At 39.4% G+C, this 27,251-nt stretch overlaps 1 protein-coding gene across 2 annotated transcripts; it reads left to right on the top strand.

The window, feature by feature from the left end:
* Positions 1 to 175: 175 nt before the first annotated feature.
* Positions 176 to 26,748, top strand: thoc2 (THO complex 2). 2 transcript variants are annotated; one of them, XM_044223673.1, is made up of 39 exons: positions 176 to 347; positions 2,937 to 2,992; positions 4,254 to 4,345; positions 4,906 to 4,957; positions 5,111 to 5,181; positions 5,517 to 5,638; positions 5,733 to 5,866; positions 6,490 to 6,650; positions 6,904 to 6,996; positions 7,289 to 7,444; positions 8,058 to 8,230; positions 8,451 to 8,646; positions 8,732 to 8,770; positions 8,938 to 9,068; positions 10,001 to 10,102; positions 11,258 to 11,342; positions 12,369 to 12,462; positions 12,604 to 12,684; positions 12,816 to 12,912; positions 13,233 to 13,350; positions 13,480 to 13,659; positions 13,813 to 13,977; positions 15,004 to 15,279; positions 15,549 to 15,690; positions 16,141 to 16,298; positions 16,778 to 16,906; positions 16,994 to 17,125; positions 17,233 to 17,417; positions 17,852 to 18,027; positions 18,454 to 18,556; positions 19,120 to 19,505; positions 19,825 to 19,883; positions 21,412 to 21,447; positions 23,839 to 23,970; positions 24,272 to 24,338; positions 24,445 to 24,590; positions 24,821 to 24,897; positions 25,719 to 25,765; positions 25,859 to 26,748. In XM_044223673.1, the coding sequence occupies exons 1-38, from the start codon at positions 283 to 285 to the stop codon at positions 25,744 to 25,746; spliced, it is 4,695 nt and encodes a 1,564-aa protein (XP_044079608.1). In that variant the 5' UTR covers positions 176 to 282; the 3' UTR covers positions 25,747 to 25,765; positions 25,859 to 26,748. The 2 variants fall into 2 exon arrangements, with proteins under 2 accessions (XP_044079608.1, XP_044079609.1); XM_044223674.1 differs by having other exon boundaries at positions 25,862 to 26,748.
* The last annotated feature ends 503 nt before the right edge of the window (positions 26,749 to 27,251 follow it).

Raw genomic sequence — 27,251 nt, forward strand, 5'->3', positions numbered from 1 at the left:
GTTTGAAATTGTGTTATTTAAGGGTAGTTAAATGTAGTTTAACTCGTTAAATTGTGAAGTACATTAGTAGTTTGCTTAATTACCATTTAAAGCAGTTGGACCAAACTGAGCACTGATGTGCATCGAGATGGTACCACTACCACTCATGGAACACAAAGTTCCGTATTAACAAAGCCGAGACAGCCGCCAGTGTCCCACCATGCAACAGTGAGCTAGCAACAACTGCTGCATTTGACTCTGTGTGCCATGATGAATTAGACATCCGGGCTGTGTGTATGGAAGATGGCGACACTTATCCTCCCTGGTGAATGGATCAAAAACTGGGAAAAATCAGGAAAACATGAGTTGTGAGTATAGCTGAACTTCAACACAGTGTCTGGGGTTATATTGTTTTACAGTTGTTGATCGTATAAGCTAACTAACAAAAATACGTAGCTAGTCTTTCAAGTGTGTTTGCTAGGGCTAACATGAGCGGTAACGTTAGCAAGCTAGAAAACATTTCAAGTGGCCCGCTAACGGTATTTGAAAAAAGCAAATCGTCTTACTTAGTCGGCATTTGATGATTGTGAATACAGTCGATTTACTCCGTTTTATGAAGTGGAGTTCTTACTGAAATTTAACTAGCTAACGTTACCTGCATGCTAGCAATTTGGCTATCTTAACGTTACGCTCCCACTAGAACATTTTTTAATTTGTAAACACGGTGGCTGTCAAAGCTAAGCTAGTTAGCATCCATGTAGTTAGCTCACCCTCCGGTTGCATATCGTTCTAGCTTCTAAATTGCACTGAATTTGTTGCCAAAGTTCAGGTAGTCAACCAACGTTATCTGCCAACACACAATCGACGACCAGTTGGCGAAAAACACTTCATAGCCAGCGTTGTGTAACTAATAGTAACGTTAATCAAGTGGAGGGAAACGACGTATCTTGAGATAACTAACGTTATAGCAAGGTAGCTGTAACGTTAGCTACGGCATCTGTGATGTCGACTGACTTGTTAAAGGTTATATTGCCTGATCATGGCAGTATGAACAATTAACGACAAAGATACAACCTCTTGGACAAGGATACTGTAACGTTAACTAACGTTAGTCGTAACGCTATCGCACAGTATACTTTGTCAGCTAACGTAAAACTAGGTGTTTGTATAACTTCACGTATACCCATTAGTTATAGTTAACTAATTGACAGTGGTTATAGTTATATTTCGATACTAAATTATGCGCTCGGTGCTAACCAAATGATATCTGGACAGCGAGCATCAACTTTATCGGTAACGTCAAACCCATTAATCTAGGCAGCATCATAGAAGCTCGCCCTTACAACACCTGGAAATCAATACGTAAGGCAGAATGGAGTTGCTAGTTTTATCATTCTTAAAAGTGAAAACATTGCGTGAATAAGATTTCCACTCTTTTTCTTGAGCGCAGCCATCACGTACAGGCGCAGACACAATAGGCTCATCCACACTGCTAGCTACTATTAGTGGTTGTAGGCCTTGCATATTTAAGTAAGGCCTACAGTGAGATTCACCAACTCAAACTACTCCATTCTTAGTCATGTATGTAAAGCTTGTCTGTGGCTGATAGCACTTTGACAGAAAATAGTTTCAGATAGTTGCAACAAACTAGCAACTTGTAAAAGGTTCCTATTAAGAGGAATACCCATACATGTATTTAAATCATGTATAATATTCCTTTTTTGCGATGTCTCTGACTTCAGTACATATCCCCCCTGTGCACTGAAACATTTGATATGATCTCAACTGCTGTGTAGAGATGAGATGAAGCAGTAAAGCTTCAGTCAATCCAGAAGCCTCATAATGTGCTAAATAAATGTTGTTCAGTTAAAAAAAATTAACTTTTTCCCCTTCCCACAAAACAGCTAAATACGTGATTATAGTGCATGTCTGTTTGGGCAGCACAGTGGTAAATCCCCTGTCTGAGGGTCTATCTTAAAAGCCCCATGTCAGCAAGCCCTACAGACTCCCTGTCACATCAGGGATGCCATCCTGTGCAGTGACATCTCTGGTGGGTAGAAAGTGAAAGGGCAATTTCCATGTGCTGATAATCAAAGTGTCACATTGTTATTACATAACCACTATTTTTCAGGTCAAATAAAGTATTTTCTTCACAAGCATCTAACATTATTGATGGATCTGTCTGTGCCTGATATCAATCAGTTGTGCTAGTGAAATGTATCAGAAATGAAATGAGTCAGACAGGCCAGGGTATAATTGATTTAGTGCTGTACCTTTTCACTTGAAGTAGTGAAAATGGCCTGTCAGCCTCATGTGAATACGGTATCAACCATGCTATGTTTAGCTTTAGGGCTCTGACACACTGCTGTCAGTTTGGTGCCTATTGAGCATCTCTGACTGACCATTGCATATACCGTGGTTCTCGCAGTGCGTTATCACTAGCCAACCATTAAGCTGATTGAGCATGGTAGTTGGCTAGTATATTGTGGTGTGTTCAATTGTAAGCTGTAAAGAAAGACATTGATGCGACAAAGTGCCTGATCAGTCTGCCTTTGTCAGCGCTAGATCTTTGAGGCCAATTGAGCTGTCAATGAGGATAGCCCTGAGTTTAGGTCTTTGGTTCTGTCAGCTTGGACACATCTAGATTGGGAAAAGTTTTTGAATATCCGCTGTTTCTCATCCAAATTTCTCATTTTACCTGGAATATTGTAGATGGGGTATGGTCTTTGCATAGTGTTGAATGTATAAGTAATCCAGATGTTACAGGAATAATGGTGTGCAGGTAATTGTAACCAATGAATCCACTGTGTTTGCATTGTTTCTCATGGGTGGGAATTAATTTAATAAGCTGTATAAAGATGGACTGTAGATATGTTAAATATAGGCAGTTTTGCAGGAGATGGATTGTCATGTTTGTGTAGCCTAACTGACCAGAATTTTGTCTCTTTACTTCATAGCGTACAACTCTGCAAAGAACTTACAGAGAAACCAGATCATGGAAGTGAGATTAGAGGTAAGATGTGAATGACCTCAGCTCTGTTAAACACTTGTCTTTTGTTTGTCTGTCGATGTATTTAAGCTTCCCTGTAGTAGTCACAATCACAGATACATAACCACCGCGGAAATTGTGGTAGTTTGAACCCATCAGCCATGTAAGAAAAGGAAATATTTAAAAATGATGTACCAAAGTTAGATCAGAATGGGTAAAATATGTCAGAAGTTGAAAGAAACGCTTTGTAGTCGATTTACAGTTGAAGTGTTTATTATGGCAAAAGCAGTGAGATAAAAGTGTATTTATATTGATGTAATGATGTGGAGATATCAGCAATCCAAAAATTGGCACAACATTAATGGCAATTTTAAGCCAGTAATGTTTATTGATAATTTTATTATTTTAATTGGAAAAAATATCCATCATACAGATAAAGGTTCAAATTCATCCACAACATGTTGTTTTTGTTTGTGCCTCAGGGGAACAACGAAGCATTTGTCACCATAAATAAACAAATGGCAATCTCCTTTTAAACAATATCCTCTTCAGTTAAATAATTTTTTAATGTGTTTCCTGGAAATCTTTGTTCCCTTTGACATTGTTCACAAACGCATTTTTCATGCTCCAGCTTCTCAAAATACTGCGACACTGCAGATAGCTTTTTCATAATATGACAGCTTTCAGTCAAGCTGTGACTTGCCTAGTCACACCAGTGTGTTTGCTTCAGTATAATTATTTGCTGAATGTCACCATGACTTTATTGTTGCACAACAGTGGACTTCACTTAAGCGTGAATGCAAACTGAAATGTTCTGAATAAGTTATCAAAACACAGACATGCATGAAAAGTAAGTAGTTTTACATAGCATTAGTTATAATTATCCATGTATCTATTAGTGGCCCCAGCCCTAGCGATGCACATCTGATCCCTACCCTGCATGTCTGATAAAGTACAGTACCTTAGTGTAATTCAGAATTTGTGGCTAGACTTGCTAAAAGGAATTGAGAAAAATGGCAGCGTCTAGTTGTGCAAAGCTGACACAGGTCTATCCACTTACATTTAAGCCTTTAATTGTTGCTAATGGTGCCTCTACTAAATACTTTCTTGAAGTGGATGAATACTTAATGTCGTCATTTTTGTTAGTGTTTTATATTAATACCCAATTTAGGTCTGTTTTTGTTATGTGTTGTCACATTTAATATTAAAGAGTCTTTTCCTGTCAGTTCTGTCAATTCAGTTTAAGATGAACTGTGTCTTGTGTCTGGTCTGTTTACCCCTCCAGATATACAAGCCGCCTTATACGAGCTCTGCTGGCAGGTTGTACAGGGTAACCTGAAGTTGGATCTTGTCGCCAGCGTCCTTGGGGACATGATGGTACAGTTGCTTTTTAAAGAATTTTTACTTAAGAGTTAAAACGATATTAAACACATAGCAGTGTCTGTGCTGTATGTATATTTAAAAAGAGACAAACCTTGAATTCCTTGTTTATTACCTGTTTTCATTCCATCATGCTAAATGCACAGAAATTGCAATGTTTTGTTTTTTTTGTTTGTTTGTTTTTTTCTCGTACCTGATGGGTTCAGAATTTCTACATTATTGTATGTCTGTAAAAGTTTGGTCCTGGCAGCTTACTGACTGGGCTCAGTTATGGTTGTACTCTTAATTCCATGGCTTTGCACTCAGATTGTTGTAAACATAACAGACATTCACAGATCATATTTCATTGTTCACCCAGACTGACATTGTATGACAGAAAAGCTATATGACGTTTTTCAAATATTGAAAGACATTGGCTTAGAATTTAAATCCATGTATTTTTATGAGTTTGTTAAACATAGAGAGCTTAATTTGATACTGACTTGGACACATCATTGTGCCAGCAATATTTTATTTCCAGCTTGAACATTTTCAGTAAATTTTTGTTTTGCTTTCAGGAACTCCGGGATGACATGCCATCAATTTTGGCAGATGTGTTCAGTATACTAGGTAAATTTGGGTTTTTATTTTAAACGTTAAGTTGTTGTATCTGAAGTACTGCATTAAAAGTAACTCGTAAAGTATGCAATATAATAGCTTTTAGTGGTTAGCAAACTTTTTTTTACTGTCGTGTTATTTTTTTTTAAATGATATTTTTCACAGATTTAGAGACCGGTGCACTGGAAGAAAAAAACAAACGTGACCATTACACACAACTGGTGGGAGCGTGTTTGGTAGGAATATTACATCTGTATTAATATCAAATTAGTTATATAACTGACAAAAGAAAACAAAACAATTCTTGCATCCACTTCATCAACAAAATACTAGAGCTTGTATGACTTAATTGCCACTGTTCTAGCACAGTTATATGCTAAAAAATGTTCATTGTTTTGAATGTGGGACAGTGTAGTTGTATATATTAACTTTGGATTAACTTTATTCCACTGTCTGTTGGTGTCATAGATGCTTTACTGATTTTGATACTCGGGTCTGTAATAAACTACTAAAACAAATTAATTAACTAGTTGATTTTTTTTTATTATTTATTTATTTATTTTTTTTCCAGTTTTTTGTTCCAGAGGTCATCCTGAAAGAGAGGCTGGATCCAGAAACCCTTGAATCTCTTGGACTTATAAAACAAGCCCATCAGTTCAATCAGAAGATTGTAAAAATCAAGACTAAGCTTTTGTAAGTAGAGACGTAAACATACATAAATAGAAAAGGATTCATTATGCTTCAAAATGCATATCCAATATTTGTATAATCTCTTATTTTTTCTCAGTTACAAGCAACAGAAGTTTAACTTGCTAAGGGAGGAGAACGAGGGCTACGCCAAGCTAATCACTGAGCTTGGCCAAGACCTCTCAGGCAACATCACCAGCCATCTTGTCCTGGAGAGCATCAAGTCCCTCATAGGTACCAAACAAGTCTTTTTCAGGGTTACTGCATTGAACGTGGTGCTACTATGTCTTATCCTACATCTACAGTCCTGTTGTTTTTTGTAAATTGACAATAATGGATTAGATGAGTCTGAGGATATACAAATGGGATTACATCACCAGGCTTCTCAGCAGAACACACGTCACACCTGTTTTGACACCCCCCATTGATCACTTTCGCATGGAATGATCAGGATGATTTCACGTTGACTCCATTATGCTGCTATTTATACAAGGCTTTGCCTACCCAGGTACCTGTATATCACAGAAAGTCTGTCCCCATATGCCACCTGCGGGTAGTCTCATCCATACTCGGAGCGAGAGTTGTCGGGACTTTGGCCTCACTAGCACAGAGGCTTTGGAACAACCTGTTGACATTAAATGAAGACTTGCTTGTGTGGACGAGTTTTTCATTATCTATTTATTCTGCTTTTTTAGTGTATATTCTGGTCTCAAATTAACCATTACATTTTCTTTTTGACGACCCTTGTAACTCTTTCTTAAAAGGTGTTATTCTCGTGTTATATAAATACTGTTTACTGACTAAGAGTTTTTTTTCCCCAATTGCCTGCTTAGTCCTGCTATATCTTCTGCCTGCAGGATGTTTCAACTTAGACCCTAATCGTGTTTTGGACATAATCCTGGAGGTGTATGAGAGTCGATCCGACCAAGATGAGTTCTTCCTGTCTCTCATCAAGTCCTACATGTGTGAGCCACTCACCCTTTGCCACATCCTGGGCTTTAAGTTCAAATTCTACCAGGTGAGAATATCAAGGCTGGATAATGAAAGCTAGAATGTGTCCAATAGTATAAACTGATTGACATAAGCAGGGAAGTTCAAAGCTTAATATATGCATGTCGTAGCCTGCTTGTATATTTCAAAATGCTTCCTAGTAATTTTTTTGTGTGTATATACTATAATCCTAAAATTATAGCATGAACCATATTTAATTTGTCACTTATATTTAATTTCAGTGATAATGTATTTATTTGTTTTCTTGTGTCTTTCTTCAGGAGCCCAACGAGGAAACCCCCAAGTCACTCTACCACATTGCTGCTGCTCTGCTTCACCATAACCTGATAGAGCTGGAAGATCTCTACGTACATGTAAGGAAAAGGAACAGAGTCCAGTTGTCACATAAGTTAAAAGAGATCACCATTCAATTAACATATGTCAGTCAGAATTTGGTAATATGAGTTTTGCAAACCTAGAAGCTGTAATCCTGTGATGTCAAGAGGATGATTTATGTGACAAATGCATTCAGTTCATTATAATATCAAACCTTTGTGTCAAATACATAATTTAGTTATTTCACCAACATCAAGTATGAAGCCTCTGTAGTGTAATTTGTCCCAACACTGAATACTCAGTTCTTTTGTTGCCTCTCTGTCATTCCAGCTTATGCCACTAGATGCCACCATCGTAGAGGAACACAAACGAGATATCTCAGAGGCCAAGCAGATAGCTCGTAAGCTGGTCATGGTTGTGTTGCCCTCAGAGAAAAGTGAAGACAAAGAAAAGGAGAAAGAAAAGGAGGAGGAGAAGAATGAGAAGGTAACGGAGCATTTGTAAATATAAGCCTGTTCTGAAGGAATGCTGTCAGTCTGGATGGATGTTGACAGTCAGAGGACTGAGAGATGGATGATAGATGAACAAAGAGAGTGTTACCAGGAAAGGAAGGAAATGGCAGAGAAATGTCAATTTAAAAAAAAAAAGCCATTCTGCATCACCTGAAGTCAAATTAGCATGTTGAATGACTTCATTACATTAACATTTTTGACACAGAATAATATTAAAATTAAAAATTCACACCAGATTGTCTGAATGTCACTACAGTTAAGGTTGAGTGAGGTGAAAAATATGGGATATTACACCTACACTAACCAACTTCAAATCTAATCACCTGTGAATCGTTACGTTTACATTTTTCTGTCCGAGTTGCCTTAAATAATGCATTATTATTTACCTTAGATAATAAATCATGTTTTCAGCCTTCAAAACATGATATAGATATATAGATAGGGATAGTTTTAAAAATCTGTCACTGTGGAGTGAGACTAGCTGTGCTCAGTTTTTGCCACTGTAACTGCCTTATTGAGTGTTACTGAACTTTGTCATATTTAATAATACACAGATACTCAGTTGCTGCTTTTTTCTGTGCCCATAGCCACCTGATAACCAGAAGCTTGGTCTGCTGGAAGCACTACTTAGAATTGGAGACTGGCACCACGCCCAGAGCATTATGGACCAGATGCCTTTCTTCTATGCTACTTCTCACAAGGCCATTGCGCTGGCACTCTGCCAGCTTGTGCACCTGACAGTGGAACCTCTTTACAGAAGGTGCTGATTTTTCCATGTTTCACTTACTGCCCACTATGTCTAGTCAGACCAGAAAACATGCTCATGTACCTTTTATTCCACAGTTTAAACTGACTACTTTAACTCCTCTCAATGCCAACATTTCCTGCATATAAATGCAGTATAAAATGAAAAATATATAACTAAGCCAAAAAAAATTAAATAAAAGGCAACCTCTGACACACTGGTCTGTTCCTCACAGGGCTGGCCTCCCGAAAGGGGCAAAGGGATGTGTAATGCATCCACTGCGGAACAAGCGGGCCCCACGGCCTGCAGAGAGCTTTGAGGACCTACGCACGGACACATTCAGCATGCTTGGCTACCTGGGCCCTCACCTCTCCCATGACCCTATCCTCCTCGCCAAGATTGTGCGTCTGGGCAAGGCCTTCATGAAAGAGGTACAAAACTAACAATTATATTATTACATCAGCACTACAGCCTAAATCTTATCTTGACTCGTATTTGGTATCCTTTGCTTCTTAGTACCAAAGTGATGGCAGACCTGATGTCAAAGACAAAATGGTGAGTATAAAACTAAGAACTTTCTTTGTGGCTATAGGACTGCACTGTAGATTAATATTTAAAAGCGTAAAAACACTGTTGTTTTGCTTTAATGGATCTGACAGTTAATCTCTGTAGTATATGTTACTGTGAGGACCTTATTCATGTTGATTGTATGTTCATTGCAGGAAACACTATTGAGTTGTTTCCTGAGCATTGCAGACCAGGTGCTACTCCCTTCTCTCTCTCTGATGGAGTGTAATGCTTGCATGTCTGAGGAACTGTGGGGTCTGTTCAAACTCTTTCCCTACCAGCACAGGTAAGACACACACACACACACACACACACACACACACACACACACACGCACCATGTTGCACTGTGTAATTGAGTTGTCAGGTAGTAAACCCTCACGCAGTGCTCCAGGATGGTGTATACTAGCTGGCAAGGAAACAGTAGCACACAAGCAAAAACTTAGTTCATCAAACCATGGTTGATTGTTTAAAATGCATTTTTCTGTGTTATTAAGCAAACCATCTTTTCTGCTCCCGAATAATGACAGAATTTTATTTTTAGAGCCTTTGTTTAAATATTTTGTCACACCGCTGATTAGCAATGACATTCTACACTCCCAAAGGTTTTGTTTTACTTGTTGTCTGTCAGTTTGTCACAGTTAATAAGAACATAGTAGCACTTTGTAAATTATTTCACTGTCTTGTACACCAAACTGTGTCGACACTGTCAGAGAAAGGATTTGAAATGAACTGAAAATGGACAAGTAGCGCAGTTCATTTATGCTCTGCTGTGACAGTGTATTATACAGCGGGTTGCTCTTTGTACTGAATTTGTTGATGCATCTTCAGGGTTTTTTTTAAATATTCCTTGACATTTCTTGCTCCAAATGTGACACACAGCAAATTACTTGATCTGATTTTCAAGAGTAAGTCAATTGTTAAGGAGCAGCCCGTCACATGCATAATGGTAGTTTAAAATAATGCTAGACAGGAAGTGGCTATTTTACTATTCAGGGACTGTTTTGAATTGCAAGCTTAGCAAGCCGACATGTTTTGTTTATGTTAAAACTGTTTCCTTAAAGCTTACTGTTAGAAAGTGTGTGGATTTTTACAGCTGTAATATTGTACATTCTTGGTGACTTTTTATGTCCTATTCTGCCAATCCTGCCAATGTTTCTGAGTGCTGCGTAGCTAAACCTATTGTTTAATTATGCTTTTTCTATCTATGTTCCCTCAGGTATCGGTTATATGGACAATGGAAGAATGAGACATATTCCAGCCATCCACTGTTGGTTAAAGTCAAAGCACAGACTGTGGAAAGAGCCAAATACATTATGAAGTAAGTCACTTTGCAGAACCTAATGTACCACAACTGTGCATTCATCTGTCTTTTTGTACCTTTGGTTGACTTTTGCTGTGTCCCCAATCCAAACATCAGGTCAGTACTTGTGTCCTTGTAGGCTGCATGCTTCCCATTGTGTATGTGGTTATTTAAGATGTGTAGATATTCTTTTTCCCAGCCAAGTTTCCCATTCCTGTTCTGTTCTGCAGACTGTTGCATTACTTTAGAAAAGATAAAATAAACCCTGAATGAATGGGGAGCCCTTCCCATTCATTCAAGTCGAGTCTCTATGCAGTTTGTCAGTATAGAAACATACAGCTCTGTGTTTTTCCTGCATCACACATAACCTTACCATCATCTCTGATAAGTCACTTCAGAGGGTGGAGAGCTGCAGATAGTGAAACACTTTGGACAATAAATTCAGCTGTGAACACACCACATTATCAGCAGAAGTTCACTACCATCAGGACATCAAGGCCATCTTTTTGTTCTTTTTTCCTTTCTTTTTTTCCCCCGTCCTACTGCTTCTCCTTCACAGAAGCACCCACTTCATTTGCTTGTTCACCCTGTAATACTGTAATAACAAATTCCATAAAATGACTTGTTAAAATGTTTGGCTGCTAATATCTGGTATTACGTTCCTTTCTTTTTCCCATATTCATATATGACTTAAAAAAGCCAAAGCAAATAACCTCTGGTAAAACAATTAGATATATGCTAATTTGATAAAACGTCATTCAGTAGGATGCACTAGATTAGATAGTAAAAACATGCAGAGATCTGTTAATGTGTTGTTTTTCACTAGCCATCTCAAGTTAAGCTGTATTGAAAGGGCAGTTTAACACAGACAGCATAAGAATTAAAACTGGGAATTGGAAAACTGTGTTTTTGTGCCGGTCAAATAATTATTCTATCACTGTTCTGCTATTGAAGAAATCGATGACTTGACTACTGATGATGACTACTTTTATCTTGAGCTGTAAACCATAAGAGCATTTTCCAATTGCTGTGAAGCTTACAGAAGTGACAGTCTTCGGGGCTCCCTGGTAGCTCACGTGGTAGAGCATGCTCCCCATGTACTAAGGCTGAGTCCTTGTCGCCGTGTGTTTTTAAACTGCTGTTTCATGTCTTGTGCTTTTTCCCCCTCCCTAGGCGGTTGACCAAAGAGAATGTGAAACAATCTGGAAGGCAGATTGGCAAGCTGAGCCATAGCAATCCCACCATCCTCTTTGATTATGTAAGTATGATTATTTCATTTTACTTTAATTTCATTTTGAATGATGTCAACAAACTACAAAAATTAATTCAAGATTTTTGCAGGAGAAAATAAACAATGTTCTAAGCAAGTAGCACCTTGCTCGCTCTGTATATCAGTAACATTTTTCTGGCCGTCACAATAGTGTCTGCTTTGCGAATTGCTTACACCTAGAGCTCTGCTTACAAGTCATGCATTCATAAATCAAAGTAAAAGCCACTTTGTTTAAACTCACAAAATTGGGACTGTGTTCCTGCTGCACTGACAAAAACAATCACTTGGTAAACTTTGGTATGATACACAGTATGGTGTATCATACCATTCCTCCTTTGGCATAAAATGTGAATAAACAGTTGAAACATTTTCAGCTTGACCAAAGAATTGTGCTATAATATATCAGTACACCCCTTCACTTAAGCATGAGAGTTTGCTCTGCATCTGTAATAGTATTATTAATAAGTGTCCGTGTTACATGTCTTCCAATGTTCTGTGTATGTATTCGCTCGATACATTGCAATTACAATATGGAAGATTGTTTAATGTAAAGAATCTTTGCACATGCAGTAATGGGAGGATGTATGTGTAGAGTGGTCTGCATTTTTACACATCTCTGCCACCTATTTTATCAGTATTTTCAAACACACACTCCCTTATGTAATTGAGTTCACTTCCCTGATATGTGGATATTGAAGTGTTGATGCACATATACCATAAGGATGACTTAAAGGTGGGGTATGCGATTCTAAACCAATACATTTTTTGTATTGTAGGGACAGTTTTCTAAAACACAACCTAGCTAACGGTAGTTACATTACTTGCTGTGTTGTTGTTCGCTCTGTATCATGGTATTTGTCATAGTATTGGTTTTCTCCAGAATCCTATACCGCACCTTTTTAAACAGATTTGTTTGGCCACTCAGTGGAGGTAAAGGGGTGCTATCAGGTCAGGTATAATGTCTATCCTTCATAGTTGGTGATGTTTTATCCCCTCTGTCCTGTTGTATATCAGATGCTGTCTCAGATCCAATGGTACGACAACCTCATCGTTCCAGTGGTGGACTCCTTGAAATACCTCACATCCCTCAACTATGATGTCTTGGCCTGTATCCTAAACTGTTTCCACTTGATTCAGTGAGCAACAACAGACTTGTGTGTGTGACTGTGTTGTTGAAGGCAGGGTGGTGTAAGTGTAAAGGGGTCTTCTTTCGCGTTTTCTATGTTGTTCCACTTAACTCTGTCTTCAGATTGCATCATTGAGGCTCTGGCCAATCCCGAGAAGGAGAAGATGAAGCATGACGACACCACCATCTCCTCATGGCTTCAGAGTATGTGGCTTCACAGTTAACTGGCCTGTTACTATACAGCAGTCACATAATTAATTTGCATGGCAAAGGAGAGAAACTGTTTGATGTTTTAATGAGTATCTAACATACACCTGTTCCTCTTGTCAACCAAGGCCTGGCAAGTCTGTGTGGAGCCGTGTTCAGAAAGTATCCAATTGAGTTGGCTGGCCTTCTTCAGTATGTCACCAACCAGCTAAAAGCAGGGAAGAGGTAAGTAGCTCCAAACGACAAATAACAGGATGACTGGTTTGCAGGATATGCTGAGTCCAAGCACCAGCAGAGCTTAATTCCTTATTATTACTTGGTTAGTCTTGTCTCTGGATTTTTGTAAATCACATTACAACCATAGAGTCATTGGTGGACAAACACTTGCATTATTCACACTGTCTTGAATTTCCCAGATAAAAAGGGCAACCACATTGACAATATAATGTCCTAAAATTATTTTAAGGAGATGTGGAAGTTGTTGCATTCTACACTTACTCTTAAATGTGTCTGCGTTGCTTTATACATTCCTCCTCTCCCTGCAGTTTTGACTTGTTGATCCTGAAAGAGGTGGTGCAGAAAATGGCTGGCATTGAGATCACAGACGAGATGACCTCAGAGCAGTTAGAGGCCATGACCGGAGGGGAGCAACTCAAAGCTGAGGTACATAGACTCAAATCCAGTTACCATTCCCTGAGGCAGTCTCTTGAGAAAGATCTGTATGACTACCTGGAGTAGTGTGCTGCACCTGAGCTCATGTCATTGTCATTATGGATGTGACTCTGTCAACAGGGTGGCTACTTTGGCCAGATCAGGAACACTAAGAAGTCATCACAACGTCTGAAGGATGTGCTGCTGGACCACGAATTGGCCTTGCCACTGTGTCTGCTCATGGCCCAGCAACGAAATGGTGTGGTTTTCTTAGAGGGTGGAGAGAAACACCTCAAACTTGTTGGCCACCTCTATGACCAGGTAGGCACGCTCTCTCAATATATTAATCTAATCGATTAGCAGTAAAGTAAACAATCCCTGCAAACATTCTTCACACCTCCTAACAAGATAAACCTAAAATACTACCTGTCTGTCTTTCTTTCTTTTCTGACACAATTATTTGTATTCCTGCAGTGTCATGACACGTTGGTGCAGTTTGGTGGCTTTCTGGCCTCCAACCTAAGCACAGAGGACTACATCAAGCGGGTTCCCTCCATTGACATCCTTTGTAACCAGTTCCACACCCCACATGATGCTGCCTTCTTCCTGTCTCGGCCAATGTATGCCCATCAGATTTTGGTGAGTGGACTACTCTGTCAGAGCTTCGGTGTGCATCATGTCACGTTTCTGTTATTGAGAGATTCTAATCTTTATAATCAAGACAATGATCAGGTATACATTTTGGCCAGACAATTCCCTCGAAGTCAGATTTTTATTGCACAGTTGTGTGCACAATGTTTACACCATTCTGCCTTTTCCCTCTTCTTCCTCGTTTTGAAAATTCAAGCTCATGTCGGTTGACATGGCTAAATTTCGACTTTTGACACCTAAAATGGAGCAAGGTGCAGCAGTTTTTCTGCAACAGACTGCCTTTCAACTGCCTTAAAGGGACAGTACCCTTAAATCAAAAATACATATTTTTCCTCTTACCTGTAGTGCTATTTATCCATCTAGATTGTTTTGGTGTGAGTTGCAGAGTTTGGGAGATATTGGCCGTGGAGACGTCTGCATTTATTGAATACAATGGGACTATATGGCACTCGGCTTGTGGTGCTCAAAGCGCCAAAAAAAATACATTTGAAAAACTCAACAGCAATGTCTCTTTCCAGAAATCATGACCCCGGTTACTAAAGATAATCCACAGATTTGTAGGGACTGTTTTCTTTCTACAGATATTTCCTACATGAAACTGCTCACAACAAGGTCTGTGGAAATATGCATTTTGGATTTCAGGGTGAACTGTCCGTTTAAGACTGATCCCTATCGTTGGAACAAAAATTTTAAGAATGTTTGAAAATGTGTTAAAGTTGCCTGTACTCAAAGCCTCATTAAAGAACAGATTGGACAGATTATCTGGTGGTTGATACCTTTACAACAGGGTTTTTGTAAGTTTGTGAAGTGTGAAAATTATGTTGGTAAGTCAGTACTTAACTGTAACCTCGCTATAACTGCATTTTGTCATTTTATATAATCTTTATGTGCTGTTTGTATAAATGTATTTTATCACTAAGAAACTACTTCAAATCAAGACAGTGTGGTCTTGAAAGAATAAAATAGTTTGATTTGGAGAAAATGGAGCCCTTACGTTATGCTCTCTACTCACAGTCTAAGTACGATGAGTTGAAGAAAGCAGAGAAAGGCAACCGGCAGCAGCAGAAGGTACACAAGTATGTGGCAGCCTGTGAACAGGTAATGACACCGGTGCACGAGGCTGTGATGTCTCTCCATCCGGCCAGAGTCTGGGACGACCTCCGCCCTCAGTTCTATGCCACATTCTGGTCCCTCACAATGTACGACCTGGCCGTTCCACATGCTGCCTATGAGCGTGAGGTCAACAAACTCAAGGCCCAGATCAAGGCCATCGAGGAGAACCCGGAGATAGTGAGTAGTTGGTCCACAGCCCACACTAAAACACCATTCATGACCATTTTTGTATTTTACAATTAACTGAAGCATTTGTGTAGTGTGGCTTACAATAATTGCTGCAGTAGAATCCCCGTACAGTTAGTTCACAAAAAGCAGCTAATGCAAGGGAGGGCAGGACTCAGTGATTGTATAAGAGATAATGTTAAAGAGTGACAATTATAGGTCACTGACACTGTTGTGTGAATTTATGGTGTGAATATTCTCATGGTTTCCTTCCAATGTAGCCCTTGAATAAGAAAAAAAAGGAGAAGGAACGCTGCACTGCTCTGCAGGAAAAACTGCAGGAGGAGGAGAAGAAGCAGCTGGAGCACGTCCAAAGGGTTCTACACCGTCTCAAACTGGAGAAAGACAACTGGTTGTTGGCCAGTAAGTGTCCTAATGTTCATGCCAGTGACACTATTGATGCATCTTACCATGCGTATGTACAGTCTTCCACAATGCTGTGACCTCTCAGTTGAGAGAAGAAAACAGTGCATCCGTTTGAGTGTGATTGATCTTTAAAAACCTCAGTTACATGAATGGAAGCTTTCAGAACTCAATAACAGATGGCCAAGATGTATAACAATGTAAAAATATGGGTTAGGGACACCATGTTCATGCGTTTTACAAGCAAATAGAAATTCAATTTTAACTCCATTCAGACACAATACATTTGTTGTGTAGTAATGTAATGTAATGTAATGTAGTAAAGGGGGGCATCGAGACAAATCTGATCAAGTTTGCCATTGCCATCATTGCCATGATCACAGCATCAATATTTGTAAGTTAATTTGCTATCTGTCTGTTAGTAATACAACTTGAAACGCTTTCTGACAGAATCCACAAAGAACGAGACCATAACAAAGTTCCTGCAGCTCTGTCTGTTTCCTCGCTGCATCTTCTCTTCCATTGACGCTGTGTACTGTGCCCGCTTTGTCGAGCTGGTCCATCAGCAGAAGACGCCCAACTTCTGCACCCTCCTGTGCTATGATAGGGTAAGACACTTATAGGAACACATACAGAGACTCATATACACTTATGATGATGGTTAATTAAACTACATTTTACAGCAGTCTCCTTAAAGCTACAAAGTGCCTTTTGAAGAAAAAAATAAACATTAATAATGTAATTAATGAAGGAGGATAATGAAGGCTCTAATTTGGCCCAGTCAGCAGAAGAGAAGTAGTAGAAATATCCATTAAAGTAACACTAAATAATAAATGTAAGTGTCACTCCACTGGGTGGTTCAACGACCACTTGAGTGCACCATCAAATTTAAGCTTGAAAGGGATGTTTAATAAGTGCTGGCCTGCTGACTAGACCACAATTAAGTGCAGTTCTGAGATACTGAGCATCAAAGCTTTGATGGCATCTGGCAAAATGTATGCAGACTTTGTAGCTTTTTCTTTGTGCAACTCGTTTTTTAACAGTATACTTTATTTAAGCAAATGCACTACATTGTGTCACACTGCAGGTATTCTCTGCTATCATTTACACTGTGGCCAGCTGTACAGAGAACGAGTCTCACCGCTACGGACGCTTCCTCTGCTGCATGCTGGAGACAGTGACCCGCTGGCACAGTGACCGTGCAATCTATGAGAAGGTGTCCAGTTCTACCTGTTCCACACTGTAGAATTTTCTGATGTAAGATGAGCCGGGAATTAATCTGTCTGTCCTTGTATGGTCATAGGAGTGCGTCAATTACCCTGGCTTCCTGACCATCTTCAGAGCCACAGGCTTCGATGGAGGGAACAAAGCAGATCAGCTAGATTATGAGAACTTCAGGCACGTGGTGCACAAATGGCACTACATGCTGACTAAAGTGAGCCTCTATCATTATTATTATTCTTTTCTAGAATAATGGCTCATGTCAATTTTCCATGGCAGGTGTGTATTTATCTATGACAATGTCCTCTGTCTCTTCTCCAGGCTTCAGTTCACTGCCTGGAGACGGGAGATTACACCCACATCCGGAATATCCTCATTGTGCTTACCAAGATCCTGCCCTGCTACCCCAAGGTCCTGAACCTGGGCCAAGCGCTGGAGTGCCGTGTCCACAAGATCTGCCTCGAGGAGAAGGACAAGAGGCCAGACCTCTATGCCTTAGCAATGGGGTAACACAGCATTGTGTGCTGTTCAGCTCTCTGGAGCATACAGTTAACATATATTATGTGAAGTGTGGTAATAAAATCGAAACATGGGAAGAAGGGGTCCTGAAGAACGAGTAGTGCGCGTTATCTAATTTGTTGAATTTATAGATGTTTCATTTTTATCAGCATCTGTTCATACACCTTGGAGTGGCAAGTTGTGACTGTAACCCAGATGTTTGAGCTTTCTTATGGAAAGGGATGGTTAGACAGGCTGTTGAAGATTTTAACAATTTGCAAGATGGCCAGTGCATTATATTTTTAGCTCTAGAGTGGACATGGGAGGCTGAGCTCAATTACCTGTCTCTGTCTGCTAGTTATATTTTTTACACCATGTGACACTCAGAAGTTCTTTTGAGGGTTTTTTTTCTGCCTTTGCAAACCCTTTATGCATCTTACAGTTATTCAGGTCGGTTGAAAAGCCAGAAGGTTCACATGGTCCCTGAGAATGAGTTTCACCACAAGGACCAGCCAGCACGCAGTGCCACACCTGCCAATCAACAGAACGGCCCCGGCAGCACAGGCAAGCCTGCCACCAGCACAAGCAAGACAGAGGAGGGGACGTCAGAGGATAGCGGTGAGCGATTACAAACATGGCAAGGCTGTTTTGAATGCAGTACTCGACATTTTTATTAGTTCACAAGTAAGGAACCAGGTACGTTAGGGTATTCTACCACATTTAGCTTAGATCTTTGCCATTGCCACTGCTGAGTCATTCGGTTTCAGATTTGTTGTTTCATTACATCTGATAAATATTTTTTTGTTGTTGTCTATCTGCGATATTATTTTCCCCCCTGAAAGCATTCAGATAATCGGAGCAACAAAAATATAAATAGGTTGAGTGCCATAAAACTTGTGATTCTTGTATAGTCTTCAGTTTGCTACAGCATATTTACATTGCTGTTGGTACTTGTTTTACACCTAACAGGTGCTACAGATCCTAATATGCATGTCAGTGGTATTAATAAACTGCTCATACAGTTCTTGGTTTATTTTTATGCAGATCGGGGCAAAGATAAATCTCAGGGGACCACAAAGCCAGTGAACAAAGCCAACAGTGCAGCGGCCAAAGTGACCACCAGCAACGGGAACGGTGCTCTCAACAGGTAGGCATCTTGAGAGCTGCTATGTCACCAAGTTATCCCAAACAAAGCTTTAAACAAGCGCAAATTCGCAATAGCTGTGACCACGTACGTAAATGCATCCACGCATTCATGCATTTACACACATACCCAACGTCAACGGTTCATGGGTTATGAAAGGGGCGGGTCAAAATTATATGCCTTTTTGTGATAGACCACTTCCATTGGCATGCCCCCTTTTAGCCAATTGGCATGAACACAAACACACACCTATATACACACACACACACACACACTCCATGTCAAATGTCAGTTTCCTAGGGCTAAAACTGTGGCAGCCAAAGGGTGGGAAAATGTTTGTGGACCGACCAACAAAGCGAGCTATACAGCTCCTGGTCGCAGCTAAAAAGCATCAAAACATGAGTACTGATGTCATGTCCAACTATACCTCTAGTTAGTAGTGCATGTAAATCTTGTAATTCAATAGCTAAGAAGGAATATAATATTGTATTAGTATCAGCAGAATCTTCTATGAAACACTTTTGAATGAAAGAAAGAATTTAAAGGAAAAATTCATCCCCTTGCAGCACCAAAGTCACTAAAGAACGTGATGACAAAGAGAAGAGCGGGAAGGAGAAAAAGGAGAAAAAGGAAAAGACACCAGGCAGCACTCCGGAGACAAAGGCGGAGAATCGTCGGGAGAAGCAGAGAGACGAGAGAGCGGGGAAGGAGGAGCGGGCGGTACGTGAGGGTAAGGAGAAGACCCCCAAGGCAGACAGGGAGAAAGTGAAGGCTGAGGAGAAGAGCAGCAAAGACGACAAGGCCAAAGCCGGCAACGGGGAGCCTGTGGAGCCGTCCAGGGAGCGTGACACCATCAAGGAGTCGAAGAGCAAGGAGAAAGGAGACAGGAGTGCTGTGGCCGGGTCCCTCAAGTCACCAGTTCCCAGATCGGAGCCAGCCGAACTTGAGAGGGGTAAGGAGCCTTTCTGGTTGTCTGTTTTGCTGCTGTGTTCCCCACACAGTTCATAAAATGTATGGAAATATTTCGACTGCACTGTCAGACCACATACGCTGTCTATGAAAGTATTCATCCCCCTCCGACTTTGTCATGTTTTCTTGTTTTACAATATTTAATCACATAGATGTAATTAAGATTTTAAGGAGAAATTTAGAATAGGAATTTTCTCGCCCCTTGCAACATGTCTGTCAGTCATGAATGGATACATGGAAGCTTTTCTTGAAGGTTGAATGTGCAGCTCTATTAAACACAAATGTCCCTCTTGTCTTTACAGATCACAAAAGACGAAAGCTCGACAGTCACTCTTCTCCGTCCCACTCTTCGTCTGTTAAGGTTAGTATGGCTTGAGGAAGGCTGTGCCCGTTTCTTCTCTATCTGCCGGAGCATTCCCTGCCGTTGCACATTCCAGCTGCCCTGAAGATCGCCAAGGAGAGTTGTCGTACATGCAGGCATCTGGAAATCCCAACCAAATCCATGGGAGTTGGAAAAGCATTCCATGGACATCAGCATAATATTTTGCAGAATTGGGAGAAAACCCCTCAAGGACTTAGCCAAGAGAATATTGTATATATTGAGTATTTTCATATTGAAATATTTATCTATTTTCATATTTAATGAAAGCAGTCAGTGTGCCTTGGGAAGAAAGTTTTTTTTTTTTTTTTTTTTTTAAGCATTTCTATATTCCTGGTGGATTTTTTGCTTTTTGAGAATAATATCCTCCTGAAGTAAAATGGCTTGCCAAATCAAGAGCTTTCACCTTTTCCAATGGCAAAGATTTTTTTTGTAACACCGAGAGCAGTGGTTCACTACTTGAAATGGTGCCCGAGATTATTTTCCCCGTTTTTTGCGAGCTGAGAAGATTCCCTGGTTAAAGCGACGTAAAGTATTTTACTTTCCCCTCAACGTGCCCGGATCCAGCGCAAAGTCGGATGGTGTCCAACAGACCACTCTGCTGTACGAGCACTTCTCTGCTGCGGCTGAGTCATCGGTCCCCCTTCTATCTCCGTTTGTTAAAACGGCCTGCATGCAGCCTTCACGTCACACGGTGCGTGTCCAGTGAGTCCTGCCGGCCCCTACAACGCTTTCCCCGCAACTACCAGCCATCAGCATCAACAGTCGTACTACCTCCTGGCGAGCATTCAATGAAAAGTCAGAGCCACCAGCAACTGAGATCAACGGAGAAATTGAATGTCGCAGTTTTGAATCAGCCAAAAATACAGAGGAAAATAAGCCGGCACCTACAAAGAGAGAGAGGGAGGGAAAGAGTGGGTGAAGCCTGAATCGTCTGCAGCGTTGCCCAAACCACTGGAAGCTTGTGATAGGTCTTTATTTTACTCTTCCACCAGAGAAATAGGCTCCCTGTGTCTTATCCATTCCTGAACTGTAAGTGACAGCAACAGTTACCTATGTAGGGATGCAGTCAAGCACATAAGAATTGAGCGATTTGTCTTAAACACACACACACACACACACACACACACACACACACATTATTTATAGCACTTGCACTTTAGATGTATTGAATACCAGCTGCGCTGTAGGACCTTTTATAATATGCTGCCTGAAATTGCAGACATGTCTGTAGTTATGACTAGCAGTTATTTCATATATGCTCAGGGTTTTTCTATTTTAATTATTGACATTCCAGATGTTGAGCCTATGAACTCTCCTCTATGTAATAACCTTGTCAAAGCCTTAGTCCTTGAAGGTCAGAGGTCAAGGGAGAAGTATGCTGTTGGTCCGGCCAGCCCCGACTCCCCACCCCCCCACCCCTTCTTCCAACTCTCTACTGCTGTCTGACAACCTCCTCCCAACCCCCACCCCCTCCCAGCTCATCTGTCATCTCCATTCATCCCTACAGGACAATAGCAACGAACCCAAGGAGTCCACATCCAAGGTTTGAACTGACTCCTTCTCTCAGATTGTCTGTTTTCTTTGTTCAGGTGCCAAAAATGTGTACAGCTGCAGCTTCTCCATATATCCATTTTTTAATTCTTACACTTTGTAATAAGGAAGTTAGTAAAGAAGTAGTGGATTGGTTCAGGTTCAACCGAAGTTGATGCTAATCCTTTAAAGCGGCATCAATTCATATATTTTGGCCACTCGGAGGCAGCGGAACAAGCTAAAAACACTACATATGACATATTATCACCTTTTATGAAGTTGTTATGGCAAATGTGTTAGTAAACAACTGCTTGATTATACATCCAGCAGACAGAAAGTGATATTAGCATTCATTTTGAGTTATGTTTCTGACAACCTGAGAAATGTGAGTCCAATATTATCTGTATGTTTAGCTTTCCACCAGTTTTTGAGAAAAATATCTCATTAGTATCTCAGTGTTCACCAGCTGGTCCTGAACCTTGTCTGCTGTTCGGTGCTGAGCAGGTAGTGTTCAGTCAGGCAGGTAACAGCTGCCTCCTGCAGATGGAAACTAGGTTGATGAGAGAAACATTTCCTGGATGTAAAAACCAAAACAATCAGTTAAGAGGCCAAAAGGCTCCGTAGGACTGCCATCGGGTGATGGCAAGCAACAAGCAACCCCTTTCACATTACACACAGTCATTTGATAAATTTTTAATATAAGAAATATTGAGTAATTTAGTTTTAAGGTTCATCTTTTGAGATAGTAGCAGTCACTTAGAAACAGCTCCATTCCCTGATTTATTCCATAATTGAATAATAATTGGTCACTTGATGACATAAATTCACTGTAGACAACAAAAAATCATTACAGTTAATTTATACCCAAAATGAAAAATACAGAAAGGTGTAGCATAAACACCAAACAATTCTCTTCAGGTTTTGTTTGTCACAACGTTGAATCACATCTGATGTAAGTAGGTTTTTTGACACTGAACAGAAAAGGTAAAATATCTCAACTAACTAACCTAAATTAAATACATCCGGATACATCAGTGTCCTCCCCCTTCAAGCTAATATTTAGTAGACACAGGGCTAGAATTGCTGCCTCTATGTGGACCTTTGTATCATCTCTGCACATCTGTACCCTGCACTTCGTTCTGTTGATCAGTGTCAACGTTACTGTCTCTGTGACTCAGTGTTGTAAGACAATGAAATATGAAGTCCTAGCAGGTTGACTGCTTTGAAAACTGTTGGAGTAAAAACTTGACTTGACTAAAATGTCTTGTTTCACTGAATGTTCTGTTATTATGAAAAACATCACAGTCACTGAGTAGCATGTGCCTGCTGAGGACCATATTTATTGTTACACATCACTTATTCCCACATCAACATTCTTGCAAAAAGAAGTATATACGCCCTGTGGTAACACTTAATTTAAGTCCCCCATATAAGATGAAATATGAAAACAAATGTTATGTTATTACTGCTGTGTTTTACTATATTGTCATTCATCATCTGTTTATACACCAGCCTCCACTTCTGGGTGCCCACAGGAGGAGTTATAGTGGTTATTCATTAATAAACATTGGTATCTGCTTCCAACCACATTATAGTGTGTTATAAGCCTTTTGTTGAATGTTTATATGCTGCTTATAAATGCTAAGTAGGGAGACTTAAACTAAAGTGTTTCCCACTGTATTGACTATGGACTCTCTTAAAGAATATTTCCAGTTATTTTCCACTTTGAGCCATGAGTTCTAGCTTTTATGCTAAGTGATTCATCACCTACTACTGTTGAGTCCTGCTTTCACTGGGAGCTAACACTAATCCTCCAGTACCAATAGGACCAATGGATTTTAGTCAAAGCATGTTGTGATAATTGTTAAATCATATTGGTTTGGAGAATCGGAACTGCAGTGAGTTTTTTTTGGACACAGCTTTCTTTGGCTGAGTCAGGTGGTAAAGAGCAGTGCCTCCTGTAACTTAGATGTGATGTATTGAATGAAACTCTGATCAGAATCAGTCAGCTTGATCAGTACTGGTTTCAAAACTCGCAGTCTGAGCATCATGAGTAGTGCAACGATGTCATTTCCCACTTCTTTCCTTAAAAAATGTATATGCTTAAACTCTATTTGTCAGATTCACATGTGGTGGTTTTTCCAAGTATTTTAAATCTCAGTAATACATATATGAATAGAAATATATAATTATCAGTCAATATTTTGAACTGTTTAGATCAACATGGGGCAACAAATAATATTTCAGTTATTTGTTTTCACCCTTGCTTTGTTACGAATGTGGGTTATTTGTTACACAATAACTTAAATTTATGGTGATATTAACACTCAATATAAAGGCACCCCTCACATCATAAAAATATTTTTGTTTGTCTTGTTCTGTTCCTATATAATTGTCTTTGCAGCACCACGTCAACTACAATTCAGTAGCCCGGTCCAAGAGCAGAGAGAGGGAGATGGAGAAGAAAGATTCAGACAGCACACAAGGCCGATCCAAAGAGAAGAAGGAAGAAAAGGATCGGAAAGACAGGAAAAGAGTCAGTATTTAACAAGACCACTGCACTTTGTGAAATGGGTTTTTGGAAAGGTCATCCTTGTGAATTTATGTAATTTAAGTTTGTTTCTATTTTTCTTACTCTTTATATACCTCTTGTTCTACAGTTTGCCAATGTTCATATTAGTTGGACTAAGAGTAGCAACAAGGGATAGGTTAAATATTTTCATACATGGAGGTTATTGTTGGTAAATACTCGACTAACATCTGTCAGTCAGTAAATGTATTCCCTATAGTCAGGATTTGTTGTTAACATGCTGTATGTTGTGTTGTTTCTCTTTTAGGACAGTGCTGTTAATGACCGTGAGACGAGCCAAGAATCCAAGCGTAAAAAGGATGAGAATGGAACCAGTACGTTTTGTTCTTGACAAATCTGAAGTAGCCATTCGCACAGCAAGTACAGTGCAACAAAGTGCTGTGTAAGAAAAGGAAAAGTAATTACATCTTCTCTTTCCAGATTCCTCCAAAAACAGCAAGAGCACAAGTCCTTCCTGTGACTCCCCGCTTTCAGCTGAAAAAGAGAAGAGCAAAAGATCCAAATCGTCCAGTAAAGAGAAGGCCGAGTCTGTGAAACCTGAGCGAACGTCCTCTGGAGGCAAAAAGGTCAACTCTCTTGTCACCCTCTACCAGTGTCACACTGATCTGTTTGTAGAGCACATGATCTTTTAATTCAACTTGCAGTCTTATCATCCCTCATCTAAGGAACTTTTTCAGTTCCAGTATGTGTTTTCATTGTTTGAATAAAATATTAATTTGGTAAATATTCATGTAGCTTTATTTCCATTACTACTGATCAGTTTCAATTCATTCTTCTTTGTGTTCTTGTGCTACAGGAGTCTAGACATGATAAAGAGAAATCTGAAAAGAAAGAGAAGAGGGACAGCAGCGGAGGAAAGGAAGAGAAAAGGCAATATCCTTAAATGTGACACCTAAATCATAATTATGAATGTTTTTGTACTGTTATAATTGTGAATATTTTGATATTTAAAGGTATGGAGTCTTTACTAAATTGTACTTTTTTTTTTCTTTCTTTTTTTCGTCACTGCTTCACCAGATCAGTTGGGGTTACCTTCTTTGCTCAAGGCCACTTATATGGTCATCACTGACGGATGAATTAGCTTGTTTTAAAACGACGTAAACATTTCTGCAGTTGTGCACCGGCATTGTAACGTGCTCAGTGCAGCCACGCACTGCACACAGTTTGTTTCCCATTTGTTTCCATTATGAGAGAATTACCTCCATTTTTTATCTATTGTGTGTCACCAAACACACTCAGAACCAATAACTGTAGATACCAGCCAGCCAGCCAACAAGACTTGCTTGTAAACATAATTAGTACACTAATACTCAGTCAATAACCATTCAACTTTTCTCATTTGACTGTAGGCTAATTTTTGCCATCAGCCCCCTCTGACACAAGCTAAACTGATCATGTGGTCTTTAACTTGGATCTAATTTCAGTTGGACATTTTGAAGAGCCACTATGTTGCAAATAATGTTGCTCACTCACTTTATAGCAGGCCGTTATTTACACACATTTCCTGTAATGGAGGGGAAAATGGAGGGACTTTCATTATTTTGGGTTTCCTGATCTACATCATGTCACACGTGTGTTGGATCACACCCTTTTGATACCACAGTTAAAACAAAGTTGTGTTTGACAATCTATAATTCAGTACTTGTCAGCATTTCAGTCTTTGATTAATTTACCATTTCCCTTAACAATCATACTCATAAATCCTCTGACAAGCACAGATAATGTGCACTAATCAGTGAAGGTAAGACGCATTCAGTTTCTTTGTAAATAGCTCTCGATACGACTAGTATTTGGTCAGTATTTCATGTATTGTCTCTCGTCCTCTGATCCACAGCAGAACTGGAGAAGCTGTGTTTTTATCTGCAAGACATCTGCAACTCCTTCTGTGCTGTTAACTTGTACGCTCATTTCTGCCTGTGTTGTTTTGCTGTAAACTCCCCTCCCAGGTGTTGTTAGCTGTAGTTATCTCAACTTACAGATCACCTCATTATTTTTCCATTTCAGTATACAGTAAATCAGCTGAAATATGTTTTTTTTATTATTATTATTCAGTATGGGCACAATGTGCTGCTCTAATCACATTGTTATTGTTCTAATTAGAAAAGTGGTTACTGTATGAAATGATCTCTTGGTAACATCTGGTCATGGATTCAATAATCTCTTGCTTGAAACTTTGTATTTTTTTTTGTTTGTTTTTTGTATGTTGTCAGACTTTGCTTTTTGCTCGTTTTATTGGAGTTGACATGCTTTCCATACTCACTTACCTCATACCCTTTTTGAGATACTTAGATACTTTTTATTTATTTATCTCCACCTTTTAATCCAAGTAAGACAGTAGGCGTAAGTGAGAAAATGATACATAGGACCAGTTTGTATATTGTGTACAATAATAAAGAGGGTAACATGAAATTCACATCATGTTATTTCTTTTTTCTTTTTTTTTTTGATGTCACTTAGTCCATTTTGTGATTTTTGTGTTAATCAGGTTTTTACATAATTTATAAAAATGCCAGTTCAACCTTGATTCAGATGTAGAATTGTAAAATTAAAAAAAAAAAAAAACAATCCGACTAAAAAATTCTCAAACTCTGTACTCCAAATACAACTGTTTCGAAATGACTTTTGGAGATTTTATCTGCTGTACTCAATGAGTGTAAGCTTTTTTTAAAAAAACAAACAAAGCAAAAACCAATAAATAACAGTTTTCCTAGTGTGTCACTTTGATATTGTCTCCTACCTTTCTTTCTTTCTTTCCTTCTCCACAAACAGGAAGCTGATTGTCCACAGAACAGTTATTCAGCGGACAGACAGACAGACAGTTGGATGGTAGAAAACGGGCAGTTTAAACTCATACTTCTCCCCCAATTTCCATTTTCTGTTGGTTCTTAGTGTAGCCTTTTGACCCAGAACACTGAAATACATTTAGATGATGAGTCTTACAGGCCTGGCTTGACACTTGACTGAAACCTTTTTATTATGGATATAGTTAAATTAAAAGATTTATTTTTGCCCTCTTGTCATTAACTCTAAATCCAACTCTGTTTACTGGTCAAAATGACTTCTACTGTTATTCCTACAGCAGGTTTTTTTCCCTGTCACACCTTCTAAGATTATACATTTTATTATGTATATATTTTATGGGTCCCATAGTTTCCTAAAGGTTTCTAGAAAGGAACTGTAAATCTGGGAAACTTTCTGGAAAAAACTAATTTAGTAATTTTAAGGAA

Source organism: Siniperca chuatsi, linkage group LG14, assembly GCF_020085105.1.
Source record: "Siniperca chuatsi isolate FFG_IHB_CAS linkage group LG14, ASM2008510v1, whole genome shotgun sequence".
Classification (NCBI taxonomy): Eukaryota; Metazoa; Chordata; class Actinopteri; order Centrarchiformes; family Sinipercidae; genus Siniperca; species Siniperca chuatsi.